The sequence below is a fragment of the Dromiciops gliroides genome, chromosome 1 (genome assembly GCF_019393635.1).
Source record: "Dromiciops gliroides isolate mDroGli1 chromosome 1, mDroGli1.pri, whole genome shotgun sequence".
NCBI classification, from domain to species: domain Eukaryota; kingdom Metazoa; phylum Chordata; class Mammalia; order Microbiotheria; family Microbiotheriidae; genus Dromiciops; species Dromiciops gliroides.
Window position 1 is genome coordinate 468202175 of NC_057861.1, and position 22771 is coordinate 468224945.

Consider the following 22771-nt stretch of genomic DNA (forward strand, 5'->3'; position numbering starts at 1 on the left):
ATTCCAGGTAATGGGGTACTGTGTGAGTAAAGGACAGAAACCGGAAATCACAGGGCATGTTTTGAAGAAAGCCATTCAGAGCAGTTGCCACAACAAACACATGGAAACCATTTAGACTACATAGTAAGTCACATAAATAAGGACATGGATGGGACCTGTGATTTCACTAGTATAGAGAACTTCCAGATGAACAAATTTCTTAAATCAGTGCTGTTCAGTACCTTCTGAGTGTGTTAGAGATGGAATTTCAACACAGATAAGTCTTCTTGGTTCCCAGGCTGCTCTCCATCCATTATACTGTAAATATTATGTGTGTATGCATGCCTGTGGCTTTAAAATGACTAGTGAATGCATGTTCTGTATTCAGTCTTCCAGCCAGTCAGTAATAATATAATAGCAACAATTATAGTAGTTAGCATTTATGTAGTACTTTAGAGTTAGTAAAGAGCTTTATATATTATAAAGAGCTTTATGTATTATCTCATTTGATCCTCAACAAAACTATGAGTTGGGACTCAAACCCAGGTCTTCTTGGCTCAAAGACCTATGCTCCATCTCCTATACTTTGCTTGGTGTCTGCCCTTACATTCTAAGCCAACATAATCTCAAACAGAGCAAAAACTAAGAAATATCCATAAACAGAAAGGTATCACCATTTATTACTCAGTGTTATAATTTTGACTTGGTCTTAGGTTTTTCCATCTTAAGTGAAAATTTTGAAATCTAAACTATGAGTAAGAGGGGAGAAGAGAAACAGCCGTAAGTAGACATAAGAGGTTTTACCAGGTCAACCAATAACAAGGTAAATAATGGGTAGGAATTCAAATCTGGCCTCAGACACTTGACACTTACTAGCTGTGTGACCCTGGGCAAGTCACTTAACCCCAATTGCCTCACCAAACAGAAAAAAAAAAAAGGTAGGACTAAAACCCCAGAGAGAAAACCGAATGGGAAGCATCCTGTAGTGGAAATAACACTCAAGGATCTAGATTCTAAAACCAGCTCTGCATTTTATTTATCTGCATGACCCTGGCCAAGACACTTCATCTCTCTGGGCCTTAGTTTCTTCGCCTGTAAAATGAATAGAAAAGACAGGGCACAATGGATAAAGCACCGGCTCGGGGATCAGGAGGACCCGAGTTCAAATCCGTCCTCATAAAGAAAAGATAATATCTCAAGTTGCTTCCATCTCTAAAACCTCAAAGGCTGATGTTTAGTTTGGTTTGGTCCCCTCTGGGAGACTTGGGTCCAAGAATGCTTCGTTTCCTACGTGTGGCCACTAGAGGCAGCAATCAGGCAGAGCCCGCGAGCTGCCGTGGGAAAAAGAGGAAGCGAAACAAGGGGGCGGCTTGGAAACCAGAAGACGAAGGTTAGTGCTGCTTTAGCCTGGGGGAGGCTGCGGGTGCAAAGGCTGGGGTAGCTCCGTCTCGCCGTGGCTTCCTGGCACGGCTTCCTTCATGTGAGTGTTTCAGGTTTGGCTCGCGCTCATTTTCCCCGATCATTTGAGTCCTTGTCCTCTCTCTACCTGCTCCAGTCCTCCCTCCCTCGCTGCCCAGAAGGGAGCGCAGAGTGCGGCTCCTGCCAGCGCACAGTACGTGCTCTCCTTCCCCCGCCCTCAGCCGGGAGCCCCCCTCCCCCTCCCCCGGTGCCGCTCCGCTGCGTCTCCCGCGCCGCCTTCACGCTGTGGGCGTGGTGCTGGGAAGCGGAGCCTCTTCTCCGGGCTTCCCCTAGCCCTCTCTGCTAATACCGATTCTGCATTATCACTGGGAGGAACGTAATTAAAGCGAGAACTAGGAGTTCATTAATCATTTTGGAATGGGGACCTTATGTTGTTGCGATGTCATGACTTGCACTGAATTGGATTTTAGTGAGGGAAGGCTTTGCAAGGTCACCGGCCTCACGCCTCCCCCAGAAGCAAAATATACATCCAGACTAGAGAAGGTTGCGGATGTTTAAGGTAGTTGGGGTTAAGTGACTTGCCCAGGGTCACACAGGTCACATTGGGATTCAGATCCTCTCAACTTCAGGGCCAGGGCTCTAGCCACTGCGCCACCTAGCGGCTCGGATGATTAGTGACAGAGATAGTCGAGGGGGCAATCAGCTGGACAAAATGGAATGGAATCGCTTGTGCATTTAGATAATCGGTTTGCATCGGCAAGGTCCACCTCTTCATGTGAAAGAGTGTAGGAAAAGATAAGGGCAGAAGGCATCTGAGTGATATAAGATGAGGTTTGGGGGAGAAGAGGGAGCTCTCTAAAGAGTTTAAATTTTTTCAGTGAAATATGAAGCAAGGTTCTCAGCTGAACAGGTTGGAGAAGGGAGTGGGTCTGAGGAGGTCTGAAAAGGTTTGTAAAAGCTATTGTGTGAATGGGATAGTGAATCAATTAGGGAAGTATAAAAGGATTGCTTTTATACAGTGAGGGCCCAATCGAAGTTATATAAAAAACCTGTAGTAGACCCAGTCAGCAAGGTGGTGTGATTTTCTCCAGCTTTGTTCAGTAGTAGAAGCAAAGGCTTTGAATAGTGAAAGTAATACAAAGCTAGGATTTAGCAGGACAAAATCTTTGATGGGCTAAAGGGGCAAAGGCTCATGAGAAGAGGTAGATAATAATTGAGCTGGGATTTTTAGCCTAATTCTAATAATTCCATTTCCAGTATTCTTTTTATTATGCCAGACTAACTAATAATAGTAAAAAGGATGCCAACAATCCTTGCTACCAGGGAGGCTGAGGCTGGTGGATTGCTTGAACTCCATTGGAGCATGTGGAATCTGAGCCCCAACAAGGCTAGAGACAAGTGGATGTCTGTACCCAGACACCACCAGTATGGTGAAGCACTCACTGTAGGGGGTGGGGGTGGGGTGGAGCATCAAACTACCTAAGAATGGGATGAACCCACTGGGTTAGAAATGGAGCTTTTTGTATTTGAGACCTATATTTTAAAATCCTTTTTTTAACCACTTTATTTTCATGAGATGTTATGTTTTCCCTTTTCTACAAACAAGGGGAACTCGTTTAGAATTATCATCCTTGTCTACTATTTTGTAAAACTTGATCTGCAAAAGGCTAAATGTGACCCGAGAGACAAAACACTTCATTGAACATCAGTGCCCTTTGGCTGTTGGCCCCACAGTTGTCTTTATAGGTGATATTCATATTCTGAACCTCAGCTTCCTAAATGTAAACTGAAGGATAAGCTGAGCTCTCATTGATGTAAAAGTTAGCCAGTCAGTCAGACATTAATCAATCAAATCCCTTTTATGTGCCAGAGAAAGGCAAAAGATTGTCCCTGCTCTCAAGGCCTTACCAATCTAATGGGAGAGGCAACATACAAACAAGTATTTACAAACCACTTATGTATAATCCAGTTATATGAAGGATAAATTTGAAATCATCAACAAAGGGAAAGTACAATAATTAAGAGGGGATCGATAAAGGCTTCCTTTGGAAAGTAGAATTTTAGTTCTGACTTGAAGGGATCTAGAGAAAGCAGGAAACAGAAATGAGGAGGGAGAGTATTTCAGGAATGAGGGACAGCCAGGAAAATGCCTGGAGTCGGGAGATGGAATGTCTTGTTCATGGAACAGAGGCTGGTATCAAAGGATCATAGAGTAGGGGGTGGGGTTAAGAGTAGGGGTGATGTAAGGTATAAGAAGACTAGAAACATGGGAGTGGGGTGGGGTGAGGCAGGTTATAAAGGGCTTTGAATGCCAAATGGAGGATTTTATATTTTATTCTGGAGGTGATAGGAAGCCACTAGAATTTTTGAGTAGGGAGGGTGACATTGTCAGACTTGTGCTTTAGGAAGACCACTTTGACACCTGAGTACAGAACAGCTTGGAGCAGTGAGAGACTTATGTCAGGGAGGCCAACCACCAAGCTATTCTAGTCCTATAAAGTGCAGGTATGAGTTTGTTAAGAACTTGCACCAAGGTGGTGGCACTGTCAGAGGAGAGAAAGGTTAATTTATGAGAAATGGTTTGAAAGTAAAATTAAGTGACCTTTGCTAAGTCACTTAACCCCAATTGCCTCACCAAAAAAAAAAGAAAAAGAAAAAAAGAAAGTAAAATTAATGGACCTTGACAACAGATTTGATATGGAGGTGGGGTGAGACAGAGTGAAGAATTGAGGATGATATCTATCTTTGCAAGTCTGAGTGACTGGGGGGATAGTGGGGTCCTCCATTTTTCCATAGGAAAGTTAGGAAGAAGGGAATGTAGGAGAGGCAGAATAATGATTTCAATTTGGGTTTTGTTGAGTTTAAGATGTCTATATGGGATATTCAGTTGGAGATGTCTGTTAGGTAGTTGGAGATGTGAGATTTAAAGTCAACAGAAAGATTCAGGCTGGATGAGATCATCAGCATAGAGATGATAAATGAATCTATGGGAGCTGATAAATTCACTAACTGAGATAATAGAGGAAAAAAGAAGTGGACTCAGGACAGAGCCCTGTGGAGCAGATGTAATGTGGATGAAGATACAGTGAAAGAGACTGAGAAGGAGCAGTCAGACTGGTAAGAAAGCCAAGAAAGAAATGTCATAAAAACCTGAAGAGAAGAAGATATCAGGGAGAGCAGGGTAATTGACAGTATCAAAAGCTACGGGAAGGTCAGTAAGGATGAGGATCAAGTTTCAAAGGCCATTAAATTTGACAAGAGATCATTGGTGGGGCAAAGTGGATAGAGCATTGGCCCTGGAGTCAGGAGTTCCTGAGTTCAAATCTAGCCTCAGACACTTACACTTACTAGCTGTGTGACCCTGGGCAAGTTATTTAACCCCAATTGTCTCACTAAAAAAAAAAGAGATCATTAGTAACTTTAAGAGAAAATAATTTCAACTGAATGATAAATAAGCTCAGAAGTCAGACTATAGAGAGTTAAGAGTAAGAGGTAAGGGTGGTGCAGTGGATAAAGCACCGGCCCTGGATTCAGGAGTTCCTGAGTTCAAATCCGGCCTCAGACACTTGACACTTACTGGCTGTGTGACCCTGGGCAAGTCACTTAACCCCATTGCCCCATAAAAAAAAAAAAAGAGTGAGAGGTAGATGTTTTTTTCAAGGAATGTAGCAATAAAAGGCAGAAGAAATATAGGACAGTAGTTAGCAGGGATGGATGAATCAAATGAGGGTGGTGATTTTTGGTTTTTGGTTTTTTAGGATGGGGGAAACATGGACATGTTTATAGGCAGTGGGGAAGCAGCTAGTAGATATGGCAAAATTGAAGATAAATGAGAGAATGGGGACAAGAGAAGGCAAAAATTGCTAGAAAAGATGGAATAGAGTGGGATCACTTGTATTTAGAGAAATTTGCTTTGGCAAGCAGGTAAAGGAGGAGATAGTGGTAGAAGCCATCTGAGTGATGTGAGATGAGGTATAAGAAAGAAGAGGGCACTCTCACTGAATGGCCTCAATTTTTTCAATAAAATATGAGGCAGGGTTTTCAAATGAGGTCAGGGCAAGGAGGCACTATGGGAAGTTTGGGAAAGGGTAAAAAGATTTGGAAAAGCTGTTGTCATGATCAGTTGTCATAACTCAGGGATGAGTTAATAAGGGAACTGTAGGATAGCCTTGCAGCATAGATTTATGGTGGATTTAGCACAGTTTCATGATTTTCTCTAGCTTTGTCTAGCAGCACTTTTGTAGAAGCCAAAAAGCAAAGATGATCAGAATGATCCAAGGCTGAGACTTGGCAGGGGAAATTCAGCAATACAATAAAGGGGCAAGAGACTCTAGAGAAGAGGACAATTTAAAGTTGAACTGGTTCACCAAAGGGTCAAGATGGGGAAGGAAGGAGAGTATAACTAGTGTAGTGGTGATTGCCTGGGAAAGAACTACAATGTCTAGGAATTGAAGATCATGGTGTCAACAAAGAACAGGTATCAGATTGCAAGGCAGCTAAAAAAGTGGAATGACAATAGATTGTGATCAGATAAGGTAATTTCAGAGTTCACGAGCTTGGAAGTGGTACATTTGCAAAATCAAGGGTTAACCATCTTTGTGTGTGGCTGTGGTGGGGTGGAGGAGGTCATGGGAAATAAATAAGTTGAGTGTGAGGTTAGGGTATTTCAGGGAGTGTCATTACATATAACTATGAGGTTAGGGTGCTGGAAGATGTATTAATATGTATATTGAAGTTCCCCCCTTCAATGTGTATATTTAAATATATTGAAGGACAGGAGTTGAGGAGGAGAAAAACACTGAACCTGGCATTGAATTCATTGAATAAAGAAGGAGCAAATCCTGGAAATTGATAGACACTAGCCTTGGAAGTTTGGTATTGTAACGATTGGAATGACACCACCTGCTGGAGACTTATGTAGAAGAGTCCCGTCCATGAAGCGAAGGTCTTTGAGGGCAAGACCAGGAGTCTTTTCTTTGGCATCAGGAAATGACGTTGGCTAGTGAGAGGAAGAAGGAAGGGACTAGCGCTCTTTCCTGAGGACGCTGGTAGAGAAGGGAGCTAGAAATGCGCTCTCCCTTTAATAGATAGGAATCTAGGCCTTTCCTTCTCTCTTTACCAAATTCTTATTCTCCTTAATAAATGCCTAAAAGTCTAACTCTTGCTAAAGCTTATAATTTATTGGCGACTACTCATTAGATTTTAGACAGTCTAGCTAGAATTTTAGCCCTTAACAATATGTAAATACTTGTTGAATGAATTAATGGTGCCACCATCATTTATTCTAGTGGGTAGGCTAGAAAATTCTAGATCTGGTTCTCCTTATTTGAAGCTAGGATTCAATATATACATATAGCTGTATAAATGAAGATAACTATCTCCATAGGCCAGTGCAAAACAAATGGATGCTGCCCCTGGAATGAGATAAAATGAGAGCCTTTTGAGGAAAAATATCAGTAGCACTGCCCCCAGCATTACTTGTCTGCTTCTTTTACTGTGTGTGTGTGTGTGTGTGTGTGTGTGTGTGTGTGTGTGTGTGTGAGTGAGTGAGTGAGTGAGTGAGTGAGTGAGTGAGTGAGTGAGTGAGTGAGAGAGAGAGAGAGAGAGAGAGAGAGAGAGAGAGAGAGAGAGACCGACTTAAGCACCCTCAGGGAACTAATACCTAATTGCCACCTATAAAATGTGAACACAGAACTCCTGTACAAGACATTGTGTGATTAAGCTCTACTGAAGAGATTATAGAACATTCCTTAACTAGAATCCTGTTTATTATGAAGTAGTCTCATTATGGTTGCTGAAAGATACTGCAGTTTGTTGATTATATAATCAGTTTTGTTGTAATGCTTGTTTTGAAAATGTGAATTTGTTCCAACCTGATTTCTATATTAGGGAAAGAGTTCATGTTAATGCACTTTTCTTGTTAATCCATCAGGACCAGGCAGTTTTTTCTTTGATAGTTCCTTTCCAGCTAATTCTATTTCCTTTTCTGAGATTGGGTTAAGACTTCTAATTGATGTTCTGATAGTTTAGATATTGTTTTTGAAGGTATTTTTCTGTTTCTTTTGTATTCTCCATTTTGTGATAATATGAATGTGTATAATAGGTTTTGATTGTTTTTATTTCTTCTGGTTTTGTTGTGATTTTACCTTCCTCCTTTGCCATTTTATTGATTTAATTTTCTGTTTTCTTTAATCAGATTAGCTAAGGGTTTGTCAATTTTATTAGTTGTTTTTTTTTTTAAGAACCAGCTTTTAGTTTTATTTATGGTTTTGTGGGGTTTCTGTTTTCCAAAAATCTTTCTCCTCTAATTTTTACTATCTCCTCTTTGGGGTTTACTTTAGGTTTGTTTCTTTGTTGGCTTTCTAGGGTTTGGGGTTTTTTTTGTTTTTGTTTTTGTTTTTTTTTTGTTTTTGGTGAGGCAATTGGGGTTAAGTGACTTACCTAGGGTCACACAGCTAGTAATTGTTAAGTGTCTGAATCCGAATTTGAACTCAGGTCCTCCTGAATCCAGGGCCAGTGCTTTATCCACTGCGCCATCTAGCTGCCCCAAGGTTTTGGTTTTTGAGGGACTTTCTAATTTAAAAAAATACAGATTCAGTTCATTAATTCTCTTTTTCTGTTTTATTAATGTATGTTTGTTGGAATATGATTTCTGCTGTCTTGCAGAGTTCTGCAACACAGAATATTGCTGCAGTGCTAAAAGTGATTTCCTCAATAAATGTTTTTGACAGATAATGGGTGTCAGAGTAACTAGCACAGCTTTGGTCTGTAGTTAGGGAGGGGATGCTGAGTGAATGAAAATCAGGTATTCGTGGAATTTTTCCTTTCTTTAGGGTTCCTGGTATTCTAGACCATGGAGATAGATGAAGTTGCTTTATCTTTGGTGCCAACTTTCTGTTTTAGAGAGGTTAGAGAAGTTGTGAGAATCATAGAAAATGGATGGCTTAAGGGGCAGCTAGGTGGCTCAGTGGATAAAGCACCAGCCTTGGATTCAGGAGGACCTGAATTCAAATCCAGACTCAGACACTTGACACTTACTAGCTATGTGACCCTGGGCAAGTCACTTAACCCCAATTGCCTCACTAAAAAAAAAAAAAAAGAAAATAAAATGGATGGCTTAGTGTTCCATCTTATTGGTCATATGACCCAGAAGTCAGATTCATTCTAAGTAAGATGCCTTGTACCTCTGTGTCAGTGAGGGTTGTTGCACATTGATTGAGTGGAGTATAATGGTAGGTTGTAGAATTTCCTCTAGATTTTTTGAAAAGATACCTTCAGTGGTGATAAACATTTAATAACTGGCTCTCTGGAGGGAAACAATTTACTCTAAACATACTTTTAAATTTAATCTGCATTATTAGTATTTTCTTCATCACTTTCTTTTCTCTCTCTCTTTTTTTAACCAGTATGAGTTGAAATGAGCAAGAAAGTGGTAAAATACAGCTCAGATGAGTGGTTTGGGAATTGCAAAAAGCTGTTTTGGAGATGTAAGAGCATATAGGTAATTTACTAAATAAATTTGTACTGTATGGTTAAGATATTTTAATGGAATTGCCTATTTTCCATGGTGGCATTAAATAGTCCATGCTTCTTCAAATGGAATGGATTGTTCTGGTTATGGAGGATAATGTGAAGTCAGAATTATTCTCGATGTACTTGGTTTCCCTCTCCAGAGCCAGATCCCATTTTCATTTGATTTTTTGTGTGTGTGGAGGATGAAGGAATTTAAGTGCTTTTAAACTCTGTTCTACCATGTGATAGAACCTAGCCATATAATTACAGTTTTCATTGCATTGAAGAACATTTATGCAGCTATTACACTGTAATTGTACTGAGCCTTGTTGTATAATCTGAAATGGGAATAGCCTGCAATGGCTTTGGTCCAGCTGTACAGCCAATATTCTAGTGGATTTTGGGGGATGGAGTAAAGGAGGAAGGGAGATAATAGTAATAACAACAACTAGCATTTGTATAACATTTAAAGTTTTGCAAAATGCAACAACCCTATAAAGTAGGTGCCGTTATCCCCATATCACAGATGAAGAAAACTGAGAGAGGTTAAATGACTTGTTCTGGATTACACAACCAATAACTGCCTCAGGTAATCATTTAATTCTTCCTGACTTCCAGGCCCAGCATTCTCCACTCTGTCACTTGGCTTCCCCATTTCATTTTACTTATTATGTGCCATTGCCATTACCTCAACAAGCACTAGAACAAAATTAGTCTTTTAGTCTTTTGGGTTCTGGGGGAGTATATAGGAAATGTATTATGCTTCTGATTTCTTCTCCAATGTCTGCCGTTATCGAAAATTTAACCTGTAACTGTCATGGGCACCAACTGTATCACTGAGTGCTCCTCTCAGAAGCGATGATCTAGAAAGTGAGACAGTTGAAACTTAAAGATTTCAAATACATATGAGTAACAATCTAGAGGATATGCTGCTCTTCCTTTTCATTTTATATGTGCCAGCCTGCTAAATAAGTGCTGGCCTGCCAAGTAAGTGCCCATGTAAAGGCAATTGCCAATCAAGATACAAAAAGGTTGGCAGGATTCTGAAGTCCAATTACTAAAATTAACTTTTTAAATGGGTATAACTCTGCCAAAGAGATAAAAAAAAATAACCCCACCAGAAGAAAAACAAAACAGAACATAGAAATGAGAGCTGAGGCTGCGTGTCTGGCATTCCTTTAGTGCTTTGTCTATTCTGTCTAGACTACCTTCCAAAATCCAACCTAAATAGTTTTTCAGAGGATCTGTAGTAGGGATGGATTAATTGAGTTAAGACCAATAACTCCATTTCACTTGTATTTTAATCTAAATGTGGATTTTTGCCTTGCCCTAAAAAGCAATCTTTCACCTCTCTCCCTACCACCTCAATCTTTTCTCCAGGCTGAATATCTAGAGTTCTTTTACCTGATTCTTTTGTGGTATGAATCAAATCATCATACACGTAGAGCTGAAAGGGTCCTTAGAAGTCATCTAGGCCAGAAATGTCAAGTACTCAGGCCCACAGCCTCACTGTAGCCTGCAGCACTCCCCAGTGCTTCCTGAAACAGATTAAGATGTAATTAATTGGGAAATATTCAACAAAATAAATAAAAATATAATAAAACTTAGATAATGTTAATATATTATTTTCTAAGTCAATATGTTGCCCACAGGATCCTTATGTATGGTTTAGTGGCCCTCATTTCAATTTGAGTTTCTATTTGAGTCTGGTACCAGTGATCTAGACTAATACCCATATTTTATAGATAAGAAAATTGCTTCCTGGAAAAGTGAAGCCACACAGGTATAGTGAAGAGGAATTAAAACCCAGATGTCCTCAGATGCCAAATCCATTGCTTTTTCTAAAGGCTAAATATCACATACACTAAGCAAACATCATAACATACACTAAAATATTTCATCTCCAAGCTCCTTTTTTTTTTTTTTTTTTTGCGGGGCAATGGGGGTTAAGTGACTTGCCCAGGGTCACACAGCTAGTAAGAGTCAAGTGTCTGAGGCCGGAATTGAACTCAGGTACTCCTGAATCCAGGGCCGGTGCTTAATCCACTGCGCTACCTAGCCGGCCCCTCCAAGCTCCTTTAATCCTTTAAGGGCCTCTGATTTCAACGGCAAACATCTGTTTGTATCGGTATGGGTTACTCCCTCCACTTGTGCTACACCACTCCTTAATGAATTGCTCTGACTGAAAAAAACCAAACAAACATTACTTGGTGACCCATTCCATGGTAATGAGTCTTAACTTGGTCCTTTTCAAAGACATGTTACTGTACTCCCCCAGTGCTGTACATGTTTGAACCTGCTGCATGTAAAATGGACATTTTAACTGCACTGTCATTTTCACCCTCCTTTGCAGTCAGGTTATTATTCTAACACCATGAGTGTGAGGCATTATTTTTTCCTTTTTTGTATGGGAGCATGAAGAGGTATAAAGGATTCAAGTAAGTTATTGTTCTAGTATTTTCTCCACAACATAATTGTTACCATCTAGAACTAAAGAGTTTTAGTACTAAAACAAATCTTAGAGACCAAGTAGTGTAACCTCCTCAGCTTATAGGTGAAAAAACCAAAATCTAGGGAGGCCCACAGTTACATAGATAGCAGCAGAACCAGTACTAGAACCCTTATATACTGTCAGGCCAGTTTTTCTTCCACTGGGCAATATTGATTAATTAGCTAATGGAGACTTTTCACTGAGGTTGATTCTGAATTGTTTAAAAAGTAAACCAATGGGCAGCTAGGTGGCACAGTGGATTGAGCGCCGGCCTTGGATTCAGGAGGACCTGGGTTCAGATCTGGCCTCAGACACTTGACACTTAACTGGCTGTGTGACCTTGGGCAAGTCACTTAACCCTCATTGCCCCATCAAAAAACAAAACCGAAAAAAGTAAACCAATGCTCACATTAGCTGATTGGGTTCCCAGAGATCAGTTGGCTATTTTCCTCTTACAGATCTTGGGGTAACCCTGAAATGTTGGGGATGTCTCTCTAATGTTATTGCTCACAAGTCTCCATCAGCATTCTTAACCCATTATTCATCCATATCAATTAGCCAATCAAGGTTAATTAGCTTTTACTTAGAAATATTTACTAAGATGGTATAGTAAGAACAGTTGGTAAAAATATCCTTCCAGACTCTTATTTGTTGTTCAGTTGTTTCAGTCATGACCAACTCTTGGTGATGCCAATTGGGGTTTTATTTGCAAAAATACCAGAGTGGTTTTGACATTTTCTTCTCTAGCTCATTTTCCAGATGAGGAAACTGAGGCAAACAGGGTTAAGTGACTTGCTTAGGGTCATACTGATAGGAAGTATCTGAGGCCAGATGTGAACTTAGGTGTTTCTGACTCCAGGCCCTGTGCTCTATCTACTGTACCACTTGGCTACCCAAACTCCATACTTTTCCACAAATACAGAATCAAAGGGAAAGTGGGTTCAAGCTTAGAAAGCACACGTGGCAAAAGGACAACACAACTCCTGGATGTGTTGAAAGTCTTTTTTTCATGCATACCCTTTGACCCAGGAATACCACTACTAGGTCTGTATCCTAAAGAGATCATAAAAAAGGAAAAGGGACCCACATGTACAAAAATATTTATAGTAGCTCTCTTTGTGGTGGCAAAGAATTGGAAATTGAGGGAATGCCCATCAATTGGGGATTGGCTGAACAAGTTGTGGTATATGAATGTAAAGGAATACTATTGTGCTGTAAGAAATGATAAGCAGGAAGATTTCAGAAAAACCTGCTCTTAAGTGGACTGATGCTGAGTGAAGTGAGCAGAAGCAGAAGAACATTGTACAAAGTAACAGCAACATTGTGTGATGATCAGCTGTGGTAGACTTAACTCTTGTCAGCAGTGCAATGATACAAGACAATTCGAAAGGACTCATGATAGAAAATGTTCTCTACATCCAGAAAAAAGAACTGTGGATTCTGAATACAGATTGAATCATACTGTTTCTACTTTTTTTCTGTGGTTTTCTTGTGCTCTGATTCTTCTTTCACATGACTAATGCAGAAATGTTTAATATGATTGTACATATATAACTTATGTGAGATTTAAAATTGGATATTAGATCATAAATCTCCCCTCTTTAACCTTTCCCTTAATTTATCTCCCAGACTAGTAAATGGAAGAAGCATCTGGTTTTCTAGTTAGAGCTTTAGTGTGTGGTAGTTACCAGGTGATGTTGATTAGAGGGATAGGAAAGTAGAAATACAAAACAAATAGTCTTTTTTTTTTAACTTTTTTTTTTAAGTGAGGCAATTGGGGTTAAGTGACTTGCCCAGGGTCTCACAGCCAGTAAGTGTTAAGTGTCCGAGGTCGTATTTGAACTCAGGTCCTCCTGACTCCAGGGCCAATGCTCTATCCACTGCACCACCTAGCTGCCCCCAAAAACAAATAGTCTTAAGTCTAAGCTTAGTCTATATTCCGTATAAAACTCACCAAAAGCCCAAGGCCACCTTTGGGGAGAGAGAGAGACCGAGTCAAGCACATGCTGCTAACCAAGAGCCGGGTCGAGTCGAACTCCAGTCAGCGTCTGTCTGTGCAGCGAAGCCAAGGGACCAGCAGAGCAGGAAAAAGATCCCACTTCCGTTCTCTCCTTGCCTTTTAAGCTTGCACCCCGGAAGTGAAGTGCTAGCAGGCCGACTAGCATGCGTAGCTCATGCCGTTGGTCTCCTCCCCGAAAGGGTGGTCCTTAAAGAAAAACTGGCGTCTCTCCATTTTCGCTAACCAACTGTTAAAACTTTTTACCACACCTATATCAGATTGCCACACAGGGATAGTGAAAGAGAATTTAAACCCAGGTGTCTTGGGGAAGGGGGAGAGAGGGGAGGGAGGAAGAAAAATTTGGAACTAAATATCTCATGAAAACATATGTTGAAAACTATCTTTACATGTAACTGGAGAATAATAAAATACTTTTATGATTTAAAAAAAATTTTGGTGGTGGGGGGGGGGCGGGTCCATGGGGGTTAAGTGACTTGGCCAGGGTCATACAGTTAGTTAAGTGTTAAGTGTCTGAGGCTGGATTTGAACTCAGGTTCTCCTGAATCCAGGGCCAGTGCTTTATCCACTGCGCCACCTAGCTGCCCCAATTTTAAAATAAAAAAAAAAAAAGAAAGTTTTTTTTCCCCTTGTGGAATCCTCATGAAGCTTCCCTTAGGCTTAATATAGCTTTGTGCTGGAATCCCTGTAAAATTCTGAAGCTTACCTTCCTTATTGTGACTAGTTTGTCTTTAGTTCCTAATGCAGACAATGCCAGTGGTGTTATGAGGATATTGCTAATACATCCATAGGAAATTCAGAAGCTTCAAACTTTTCAAATTCATAAGATTATCCTCTAGTCAAGGGAGGGAAAGGATGTCCCCCAACCCCAAGAAATCCCTTCTCAGGGGCTTGGATGAAATTGCTTCCATCAAAGGACTGACCTGACACTGGAATGCTGGGTTTCAGTTTCTCCTCAAACCCAATGTACTTCCTATATAGGGTCATTTAATTTCATTTTACAGGTATCACTCCTTCCAGATGGATATTAATGAGGTTTTGTACCTAATTTTTAATGAATTGATTCAAGTATTCTCACCTGATAAAGTTACTGGGACAGGGCATCTTGTTTAGTTAACTCTAAGTTAACTAAAACATTTCTCCCCCCAAGAAATGTGCATCCCTGGAGAAATCATTCATTGTGGAAGTGAATCCTAAGTGAGTACTATCTTAAGTAAATATTGTATGTTCATTTTAAGAAAAGATTTTCTTTATTTTTATAAGGACAAAGCCTGGATGCTTGATTCTTTGAATAAACAGAATGTCAAGGAAAACAGTACGATTAAATGATCTTCAAAAACCAAGTGCTTTAAAAATGCTATAGTTGGGCATCTTCTGTCGGACTGAACGGCTGGCCTGGGGGGGGGGGGTAAGTGAAGGGGTCCCAGTGGATTGGGGGGAAGGATTCGATTGTCCCACCCCAGCGGGCAACCAGGAAGAAATCCTGAGCAGCACGAGACCCAGGTGGGGGAGGGGAGCAGGGGAGCAGTCTCATCGGAAGCTGAGAACCACACCACAGAAAGCTTTGCTGGTTGGTTTCTTAGTAAATAGGCCTGAGGTTATCTCTGGACCTGAGAACAGGCCAGGTGAGATTAAAGCCTACCCCCCTCAACCCAAAACACCTGGGACCCTCTGAAGCTCAGAACAGGAGTGGAGCCGAGAAGCAGCCCCACCCCCCACCTCACCCCGCAGTGGAGAGTTTAAAATCAAATGAAAGGGAGGCCAGGCAGACTGAGAAGAAGCCCAACCATCCCCCAGGCCACGCTGAAGCTTGAACAGTGTGTCCTGGAAGTAGTGCCACACTTAAAGAAGGAGTTAAAAGCCAAGAAATAGTAAGCCAGGATGAGCAGGCAGAAAAAGCAGAAGACCATCGAAAACTTCTTTGGGGGTAAGGTAGACCACAATACAACCTCAGAAGAAGAAGATAATAACAGGGTCAAAGCTCCAACATCCAAAGCTTCCAAGAAAAATATGAACTGGTCTCAGGCCATGGAATCTCTCAAAAGGGACTTTGAAGAGAAAGTAGAAGAGATAGAAAGAAGATGTAGAGAAAAGGAGGAAAGAATGGAAAGGGAAATGAGAGCAATGCAGGAGAGTCATGAGAAAAAAGTCAACAGTTTGAAAAGCCAAATGGAAAAGGAGATTAAAAAAATGTTTGCTGAAAATAACTGCCTAAGAATTAGGATTGAACAAATGGAAGCTAGTGACTTTATGAGAAACCAAGACACAGTAAAGCAAATCCAATTGAATGAAAAAATAGAGGGCAGTGTGAAATATCTCTTTGGAAAAACAGCTGACCTAGAAAATAAATCTAGGAGAGATAATTTGAAAATCATTGGACTATCTGAAAACCATGACCAAAACAAGAACTTAGACACCATCCTCCAAGAGATTGTGAGGGAAAATTGCCCTGATATTCTAGAAGCAGAAGCTAAAATAGAAATTGAAAGAATCCACCGATCACCTCCTGAAAGAGATCCCAAAAGGAAAACCTCCAGGAATATTATAGCCAAATTCCAGAACTCCCAGGTCAAGGAGAAAATACTGCAAGCAGCTAGAAAAAAGGAATTCAAATACTGTGGAGCTCCAATAAGGATAAAGCAAGATCTAGCAGCTTCTATATTAAAGGACCGAAGGGCATGGAATATGATATTCCAGAGGGCAAAGGAACTGAGACTTCAGCCAAAAATCATGTACCTACCCAGCAAAATTGAGTATAATTTTTCAGAGGCAAAAATGGGATTTCAATGAGAGAGGTCTTTCAAACATTTGTGATGAAAAGACCTGAACTGAATAGAAAATTTGACTTTCAAATACAAGATCCTGGAGAAGCATAAAAAGTAAACAGGAAAAAGACTTCATGAGGGATATTAAAAGGTCAAACTGTTTATATTTGTACATGGGAAGATAATACTTTGAAATCATAAGAACTATCTCAGTAAGAAATTCAGGGGCAGCTGGGTGGTGCAGTGGATGGAGCGCTGGCCCTGGCCTCAGGAGAACCTGAGTTCGGGTGTGACCTCAGACACTTGACAATTGATAGCTGTGTGACCCTGGGCAGGTCACTTGGCCCCGGTTGCCTCACCAAAAAAACAAAACAAAACAAAACAAAAATTCTTCACAAGAAATTCACAGAAGACAGGGCTGAACTGAATATGAAGGGATGATATCTGTAAAGCATTTATGTTTTGCTCTTTGTGGGGCAGACGGGGAGGGGTGTCTTATGTTTGGGGCTGGATTTGAGCTTGGGGGGGGGGGGGCTCCTGGGTCCAGGGCTGGTGCTTTGTCCACTTTGCTGCCTAGCTAATCCATGATGACATCATTAAAATAGGGTTGAGGTGGGGCAGCTAGGTGGCGCAGTGGATAGAGCACCGGCCTCAGGGGTACCTGAGTTCAAATCTGACCTCAGACACTTAATACTTACTAGCTGTGTGACTCTGGGCAAGTCACTTAACCCCAATTGCCTCACTAAAAAAAAAATAGGGTTGAGGTGTAGGAGGAATAAACTGGGGGAGGGAGAAGGGGAGAGATGGTGTGGGGAGAGGTATTTCACATGAAGGAAACAAGAAGAAAGCTTATGGAGGAGATTAGAATAGGGGGAAGGAGTTGGGGAGTGAATGAACTTTAATATCATCAGAATTGGCCCAAAGAAGGACTAACATACATACTCAAATAGGTATAGTAATATACTTTCTCCCTGGAGGGAGGGAGAAAAGGGGGGGGGAAGGGAAGGAGGAAAGGACGGATTGGGGGAGAGAGCAGTAAAAAGCAAAACACTTTCAAGGAAGATGAAGATGTTCTGCATTACTGCACCAGTATGACATTGAATTGCTTGATCTCATAGGGAGGGTTGAGGAGGGAGGGAGGAAGAAAAATTTAGAACACAGAATTAGCTCAGGGACCTTGATCTCATTGGAGTGGGCTCATGGAGGGAATAGCTTTGGGAGGAGCAATCTATTTGACGCTGCAGGAAAATAGGAGAGGAAGAGGGCAAGGAAGGAAGGGTGGAAAAAAAGGGAGTGCAGAGCGAAGGAGAGGATAGTCAGAAATAAGGCACCTCTGAGGAGGAATAGGTAAAAAGAAGATAGAGTAAATGTCATGGGAAGGGAATGGAATGGAGGGAAATAGTTGTGATGATTGACTATAATGACAAAATGTATGGTACCTACTTTGCTGGACTTTTGTGAAGAAGATTCTCTGTCAAGCTTAAGGTTGATATAGAGGTTGTGATGAACAGGATGCTATGGGGAAAACCTGGAGAGACCTACATGAGCTGAAGCAGATTGAAATGTACTGTATACAAAATAACAGCAATAGTGGGGGATGATCTGCTGGGAAGCATGTGGTTATTTTCAGCAAGGCAATGATCCAATGTAACCCTGAGGGACTTATGAAGATTGCAGCCCATCTGCAGAGAAAGAACTGATAGTATGTGAAAACAGATGGAAACACATGTTAAATTTTTTTTTTCATTTCCTCTTTGACAATGCCTCAATCTGAAGTTCTGGGTTTTTTGACTGTTGTCTCTCACAACTAGCTAATATGGGAATGTTTCCATGACTACTCATGTATAACTTATTTTGAATTGATTGAGTTCTTGTGGGTAGGGGATGGAAATGGAGGGGGGAAGAGAGGTTGGAACACAAAGTTTTTTAAAAATTGATGTTAACATTTTGTTTTTATATATATTTTGGAAAATAAAATTCTATTCAGATTTAAAAAAAATAAACAACAACAACAAAATGCTATAGTTAATACTGCAGTTCTTGCTGTGTGTTTCTAGTAGAAACTTCCTAATACAGTTATGTTACTTTAGCATTTGTGTATAGGCTAGCCTTCATGGGACAGGTTCTTAAGAAAAGCTAGCCCAGCTCCCATGGCAGGGAACTCTAGTAGATCATATTGTCTTTACCACCCAAACAGTAACAGGAGAGAGTTTTTTGCCTTTCATTGTAGAGAGGGTTAAGTTATTGTGGTTGGGAAGTTAATTGAGGAGAATGAAGCTGCAAAAAATCTACCCAAAATGGATTGTTATTAAAGTACCATTATGTAAAGCAAATCAGACTTAAGACTTTCAAAATTTATTATTTTTTCATTGTTGCTGTTATAGTATAAATAGTTTTCCTGTTTCTGCTCATTTCATGCCACATCATCATAAATTAATGAAATTGTTCCCATTCCATTTGTTTGTGGAACACCATAAACATGTAAACATCCTACAAATTTTTCAATGGGCCATTGTGACAGACACTACCAGCATCTGAGAAGCAAGTTTATTTGCTTCTTGTGATCCTGATAAGTTTGTTATAGCGCACAGTTCATAATTATAAAGATCAATATATGTAAAACATAGCTTTACTGGTTTGTTTTTATTTTAACAGAATCAAGATGATTTGGTTATGGGGCAATAGAGTACAGCGAGTCCAACATACCTTTGGATTATTGTTCAGAAAAAGTTGTGCCTCCAAGAAAACCCTTCCAGTGTTGACTCTGTTCACAAAGGTAAAAAGCTAATCAATTAGGATTTTGGTAGAGATACTGAGAGAGAAAATATGAGCACATTCTAGAATGAGAAAATGGAGCATAAAGAGGAAGTAGAGTAAATTTTTGCCATTCTGAGGTTTGCCAATCAGTATATTAGGAGTGCTACTTTCTTGTTCATATATCACATGAACCTCAGTTCTGAAAGATTAAGTTCATGAGAATTTGACCTAATTTGGCCAGACTGCTCTCTGGTTTTCCCAGTTTTTATCCAATAGTGAGTCTGTTAATTGTAGTCTTTGAGAATATTGAACACTAGGCTACTAGATAGTAGATTTGTTCCTTCCCACATATCATCTACCTAATCTGTTCCACTGACCAACTTTTCTGTTTTATTCAGTATAAAATAGTTTTAATGATAACTGTTTATAGTATAATTTGATATGTTACTTCTAGACTCTCTTCTCCCCTTTTTCCCAGTTATTTCTTTTGAGAATCTCTTTTTCCCCTTCACATGAATTTTGTTATTATTTTTTCTAGCTCCTATCAGAGTAATATTTTGATGTTTTTCAGTTCTATACCTATCAAAGTAGTACTTCAATAGCTTGGCATAGGACTGAATTAGTAAATTAATTTAGGTAGTATTATCACTTTTATTGATAGCCCAACCATAGGGAATTACTGTTTTCCTGCTTATCTCTAGGTCTGTTCTTATTTCTATAAAAAGTGTTTTGTGGTTGTATTTGTATAGTTCCCTTGTAAGGAACTTGGTAAGTGAGATTTTGAATGGAATTTCTCTTTCTCTTTCTTTCAGTTGGGGTCTTTAGGTAATAGGTAAAAAGTTAATGATTTGTGTGAGTTAATTTAATACGCAGCTATTTTTCTAAAGTTATTATTTCAAATTACTTTTTTATTTGGCTTTCTAGGATTGTCCATGTAGACCATCTTATTGTGGCAAAACCCAAAATTTTTACTATGCCTATACTAGTTCTTAGTTATGAGCCTATGTTAATTCTTCAATTACTTTTTTTTTTGGCATGTTGTTACAGCTAGTATTTCTAGCCCCTTCAAGTAATAGTGGTGGTAATGGACATCCTTGTTTTACCAATTGAGTTTCCATAGGCTTGGGGAGCTCTCTGGAAACTTACTGTTAAAAAGTCAGCTAAATCAATTAGAGTCTCCAGATGGAGAAAGACTTTTGTCCCTTTGTGGATAGCTGAGATGGGGAGTTGTTTGAATTAATCCCCATAAAGAACAGTTCAAATTTCATCCAGCTACCCACTGGGGATCTGCAAGGGAGGTGGTAAAGTTTGTAAAGGAAATGCGTCTGATAGAATTGATCACTTAACCCTCATTGCCCTGCAAAAACAAACAAATAAACAAAAAAATGAAATAAAATAGTCTGGAATATAAGTAATGGTCTAAAAATAAGTAATGCTATGTGTAGAAGATAACCTCTGCTTTCAATAATATAAGGCTTTTCACTAGAATTTGGTTTAAGTTCATTGATCTTTTAAACATTGAATCTGAATGATATTCTTTTTTGGGGGGGTGAGGCAATTGGGGTTAAGTGACTTGCCTAGGGTCACACAGCTAGTAAGTATAAAGTATCTGAGGCCGGATTTGAACTCAGGTCCTCCTTTATCCTCTCTATCCACTGCGCTACCTAGCTGCCCCATGAATGATATTCTTAGAAATTCATGTCACTTATTTTCTTGAGGTCTTTGAGGTCTTAGAAATTATTGTGCATTTCATGCTACAGTTTAGGTAAGCTTTATCTATTTTTACTTTGTTTTTTAACAAAGGTGGAGGGAGAGACTAGCAAAGATGACAGAGTATGAGAAAGAAATACAGACCAATTTTCTCCCACAATTATTCCAGCACAGATCGAGGAAGTTCACCAGAATGATTAGGGATCAGCAAATCCAAAGTACAGTCATAGTGGGTCATTTTCAGGGAGGCGGCTGGGCCAGGCAGACCAGTGTAGACCCTGCAGGATGGGACAAGGCTAGGGCTGAGGGCAGTGTAGGAGGGCAAGGATCAGTGGCAGATGCAGTGCAGACAAGGCTTGAGGGTATGTAGTCTGAAGAGAGCAGAAAGGAAAAAACCTTCATCTGTGTATCTTTGACCTTGTTCCAGAATAAACTAGAACTACTGGAAGAAATAAAGTAATCTTTTAGAAATCATATTGCAAAGAAATGAGAGCTGTAGGGGAGAGAATTAGAAAAAAAAATGAGAGCACTAAAGGAAAGGCTTGGCAGAATTAACAGCCTCCTAGAAAATGTGCCACAAATCCTTATGTTAGTAACAGATTCCTTGAAAATTAGAGTGCACCAATCAGAAATTGATGACTTCAGCAGAGAGCAAGAAATATTAAGAAAAAAAATTAAAAGATTGCAAAAAGTAGAAAAAACTCATCTCATGAAAATTACTTTAGTAAGGAAATACCATAATGAAAGAGGGGACATGTTTAAGTCTGATAGCTGAACATAGATAGAAGGGATGATGATAGAAGGCAGTATGGCATAGTGAGAAGAGGACTGGACTTTACATATAACAGCTTCATTTTTCTCTTCCATTCCAGGATCCATGTCCTCTTTGTGATGAAGCAAAAGAAATCCTCAAGCCTTTAAAAAACAGGGTAATATATGTCTCTATTAAAAAAAGTATGGTTTTAATGTGTACCTTATATGAATTTCTTTCTTTGAGAAAGGACATTAAATAATTCCCCCAATTTCATTTTACTCTTTACATATTTTGATGATGATTTTCATAAAAATTCATTAAATTTCAGAGTATGAATTTTCCTGTCCCATAATTCTTATTATTAAAAAATAAGCCAAAGTCAACTGTCAGTGGCAATATTAGTGCTTTTTAAAACCTTTAACCTGGGGCAGCTAGGTGGCACAGTGGATAAAGCACTGGCCTTGGATTCAGGAGGACCTGAGTTCAAATCCAGCCTCAGACACTTGACACTTAACTAGCTGTGTGATCCTGGGCAAGTCACTTAACCCTCATTGCCAAACAAAAACAAAAACAAACAAACAAACAAAACAAACCCCTTTAACCTTAGTCCCTTTATGTCTCCATGTGAGAGATCTTTACACTTCCTGAATTTACATTCAAAAACACTTCTGAAGTGGTTTTCAGGACATGATATATTCAGGGCATATTTTGTTCTCACAGGAAACTATGAACCCTTCTGATAAATATGGAACAAGTGAACCAGAAATGTAACTGGTTTAGGGTGAAACTGACCCAGGTGTGAATCAAACTGAGAATCAAAGAAGCCACTCCACATTCGATATATGCCACTTGATAGTAGCTGGCTTTCGTACAATAAGCCATAAAGGTCATTCTTTGTAATTTTCCATTTTTATTTCTTCCAGTTTATTTTGCAAGAGGTGGACATCACTCTTCCAGAGAATTCAGTTTGGTATGATAGGTACAAGTTTGACATACCTGTCTTTCATTTGAATGGTCAGTTCTTGATGATGCATAGAGTAAATTTCTCAAAGCTTGAAAAACAGCTCAAGAAACTTGAACAGCAAAATAACTGAGGCTGACTCATACCACATTACTTAAATGTAAAATTCCTCAAGAATCTGATCAGAACTACCTTCTAGGAGTGAAATGACCAAGCTTGGTTCCAAAGAAGAGATAAGACAACTTCTCCCACTGCTTTGTAGAAATGGAAGACCACAGATGTGTAAAGCTACATATAATTACAGACTTTTAAATATGTTGTTTAGTTTTGTGGAACTATTTTTTTCTTTCATATTTTTCTTTTTAAAAATAAGGGGGGGGGCAGCTAGGTGGCGCAGTGGATAGAG

At 39.7% G+C, this 22771-nt stretch overlaps 1 protein-coding gene across 2 annotated transcripts; it reads left to right on the forward strand.

Annotated features, from left to right (window-relative positions):
• Positions 1-1292: 1292 nt before the first annotated feature.
• Positions 1293-22663, forward strand: C1H5orf63 (chromosome 1 C5orf63 homolog). 2 transcript variants are annotated; one of them, XM_043977463.1, is made up of 4 exons: positions 1293-1369; positions 18839-18959; positions 21523-21579; positions 22328-22663. In XM_043977463.1, the coding sequence occupies exons 2-4, from the start codon at positions 18846-18848 to the stop codon at positions 22496-22498; spliced, it is 342 nt and encodes a 113-aa protein (XP_043833398.1). In that variant the 5' UTR covers positions 1293-1369; positions 18839-18845; the 3' UTR covers positions 22499-22663. The 2 variants fall into 2 exon arrangements, with proteins under 2 accessions (XP_043833398.1, XP_043833399.1); XM_043977464.1 differs by having other exon boundaries at positions 1340-1459.
• Positions 22664-22771: the final 108 nt, after the last annotated feature.

Excerpts from the sequence above, each read along its gene's own strand:
- C1H5orf63 (XM_043977463.1), top strand. The coding sequence starts at position 18,846 with ATGATTTGGTTATGGGGCAATAGAGTACAGCGAGTCCAACATACCTTT. Across the intron at positions 18,960-21,522 it reads TGTTGACTCTGTTCACAAAG|GATCCATGTCCTCTTTGTGA; the intron begins GTAAAAAGCTAA and ends CTTCCATTCCAG. Across the intron at positions 21,580-22,327 it reads TCAAGCCTTTAAAAAACAGG|TTTATTTTGCAAGAGGTGGA; the intron begins GTAATATATGTC and ends TATTTCTTCCAG.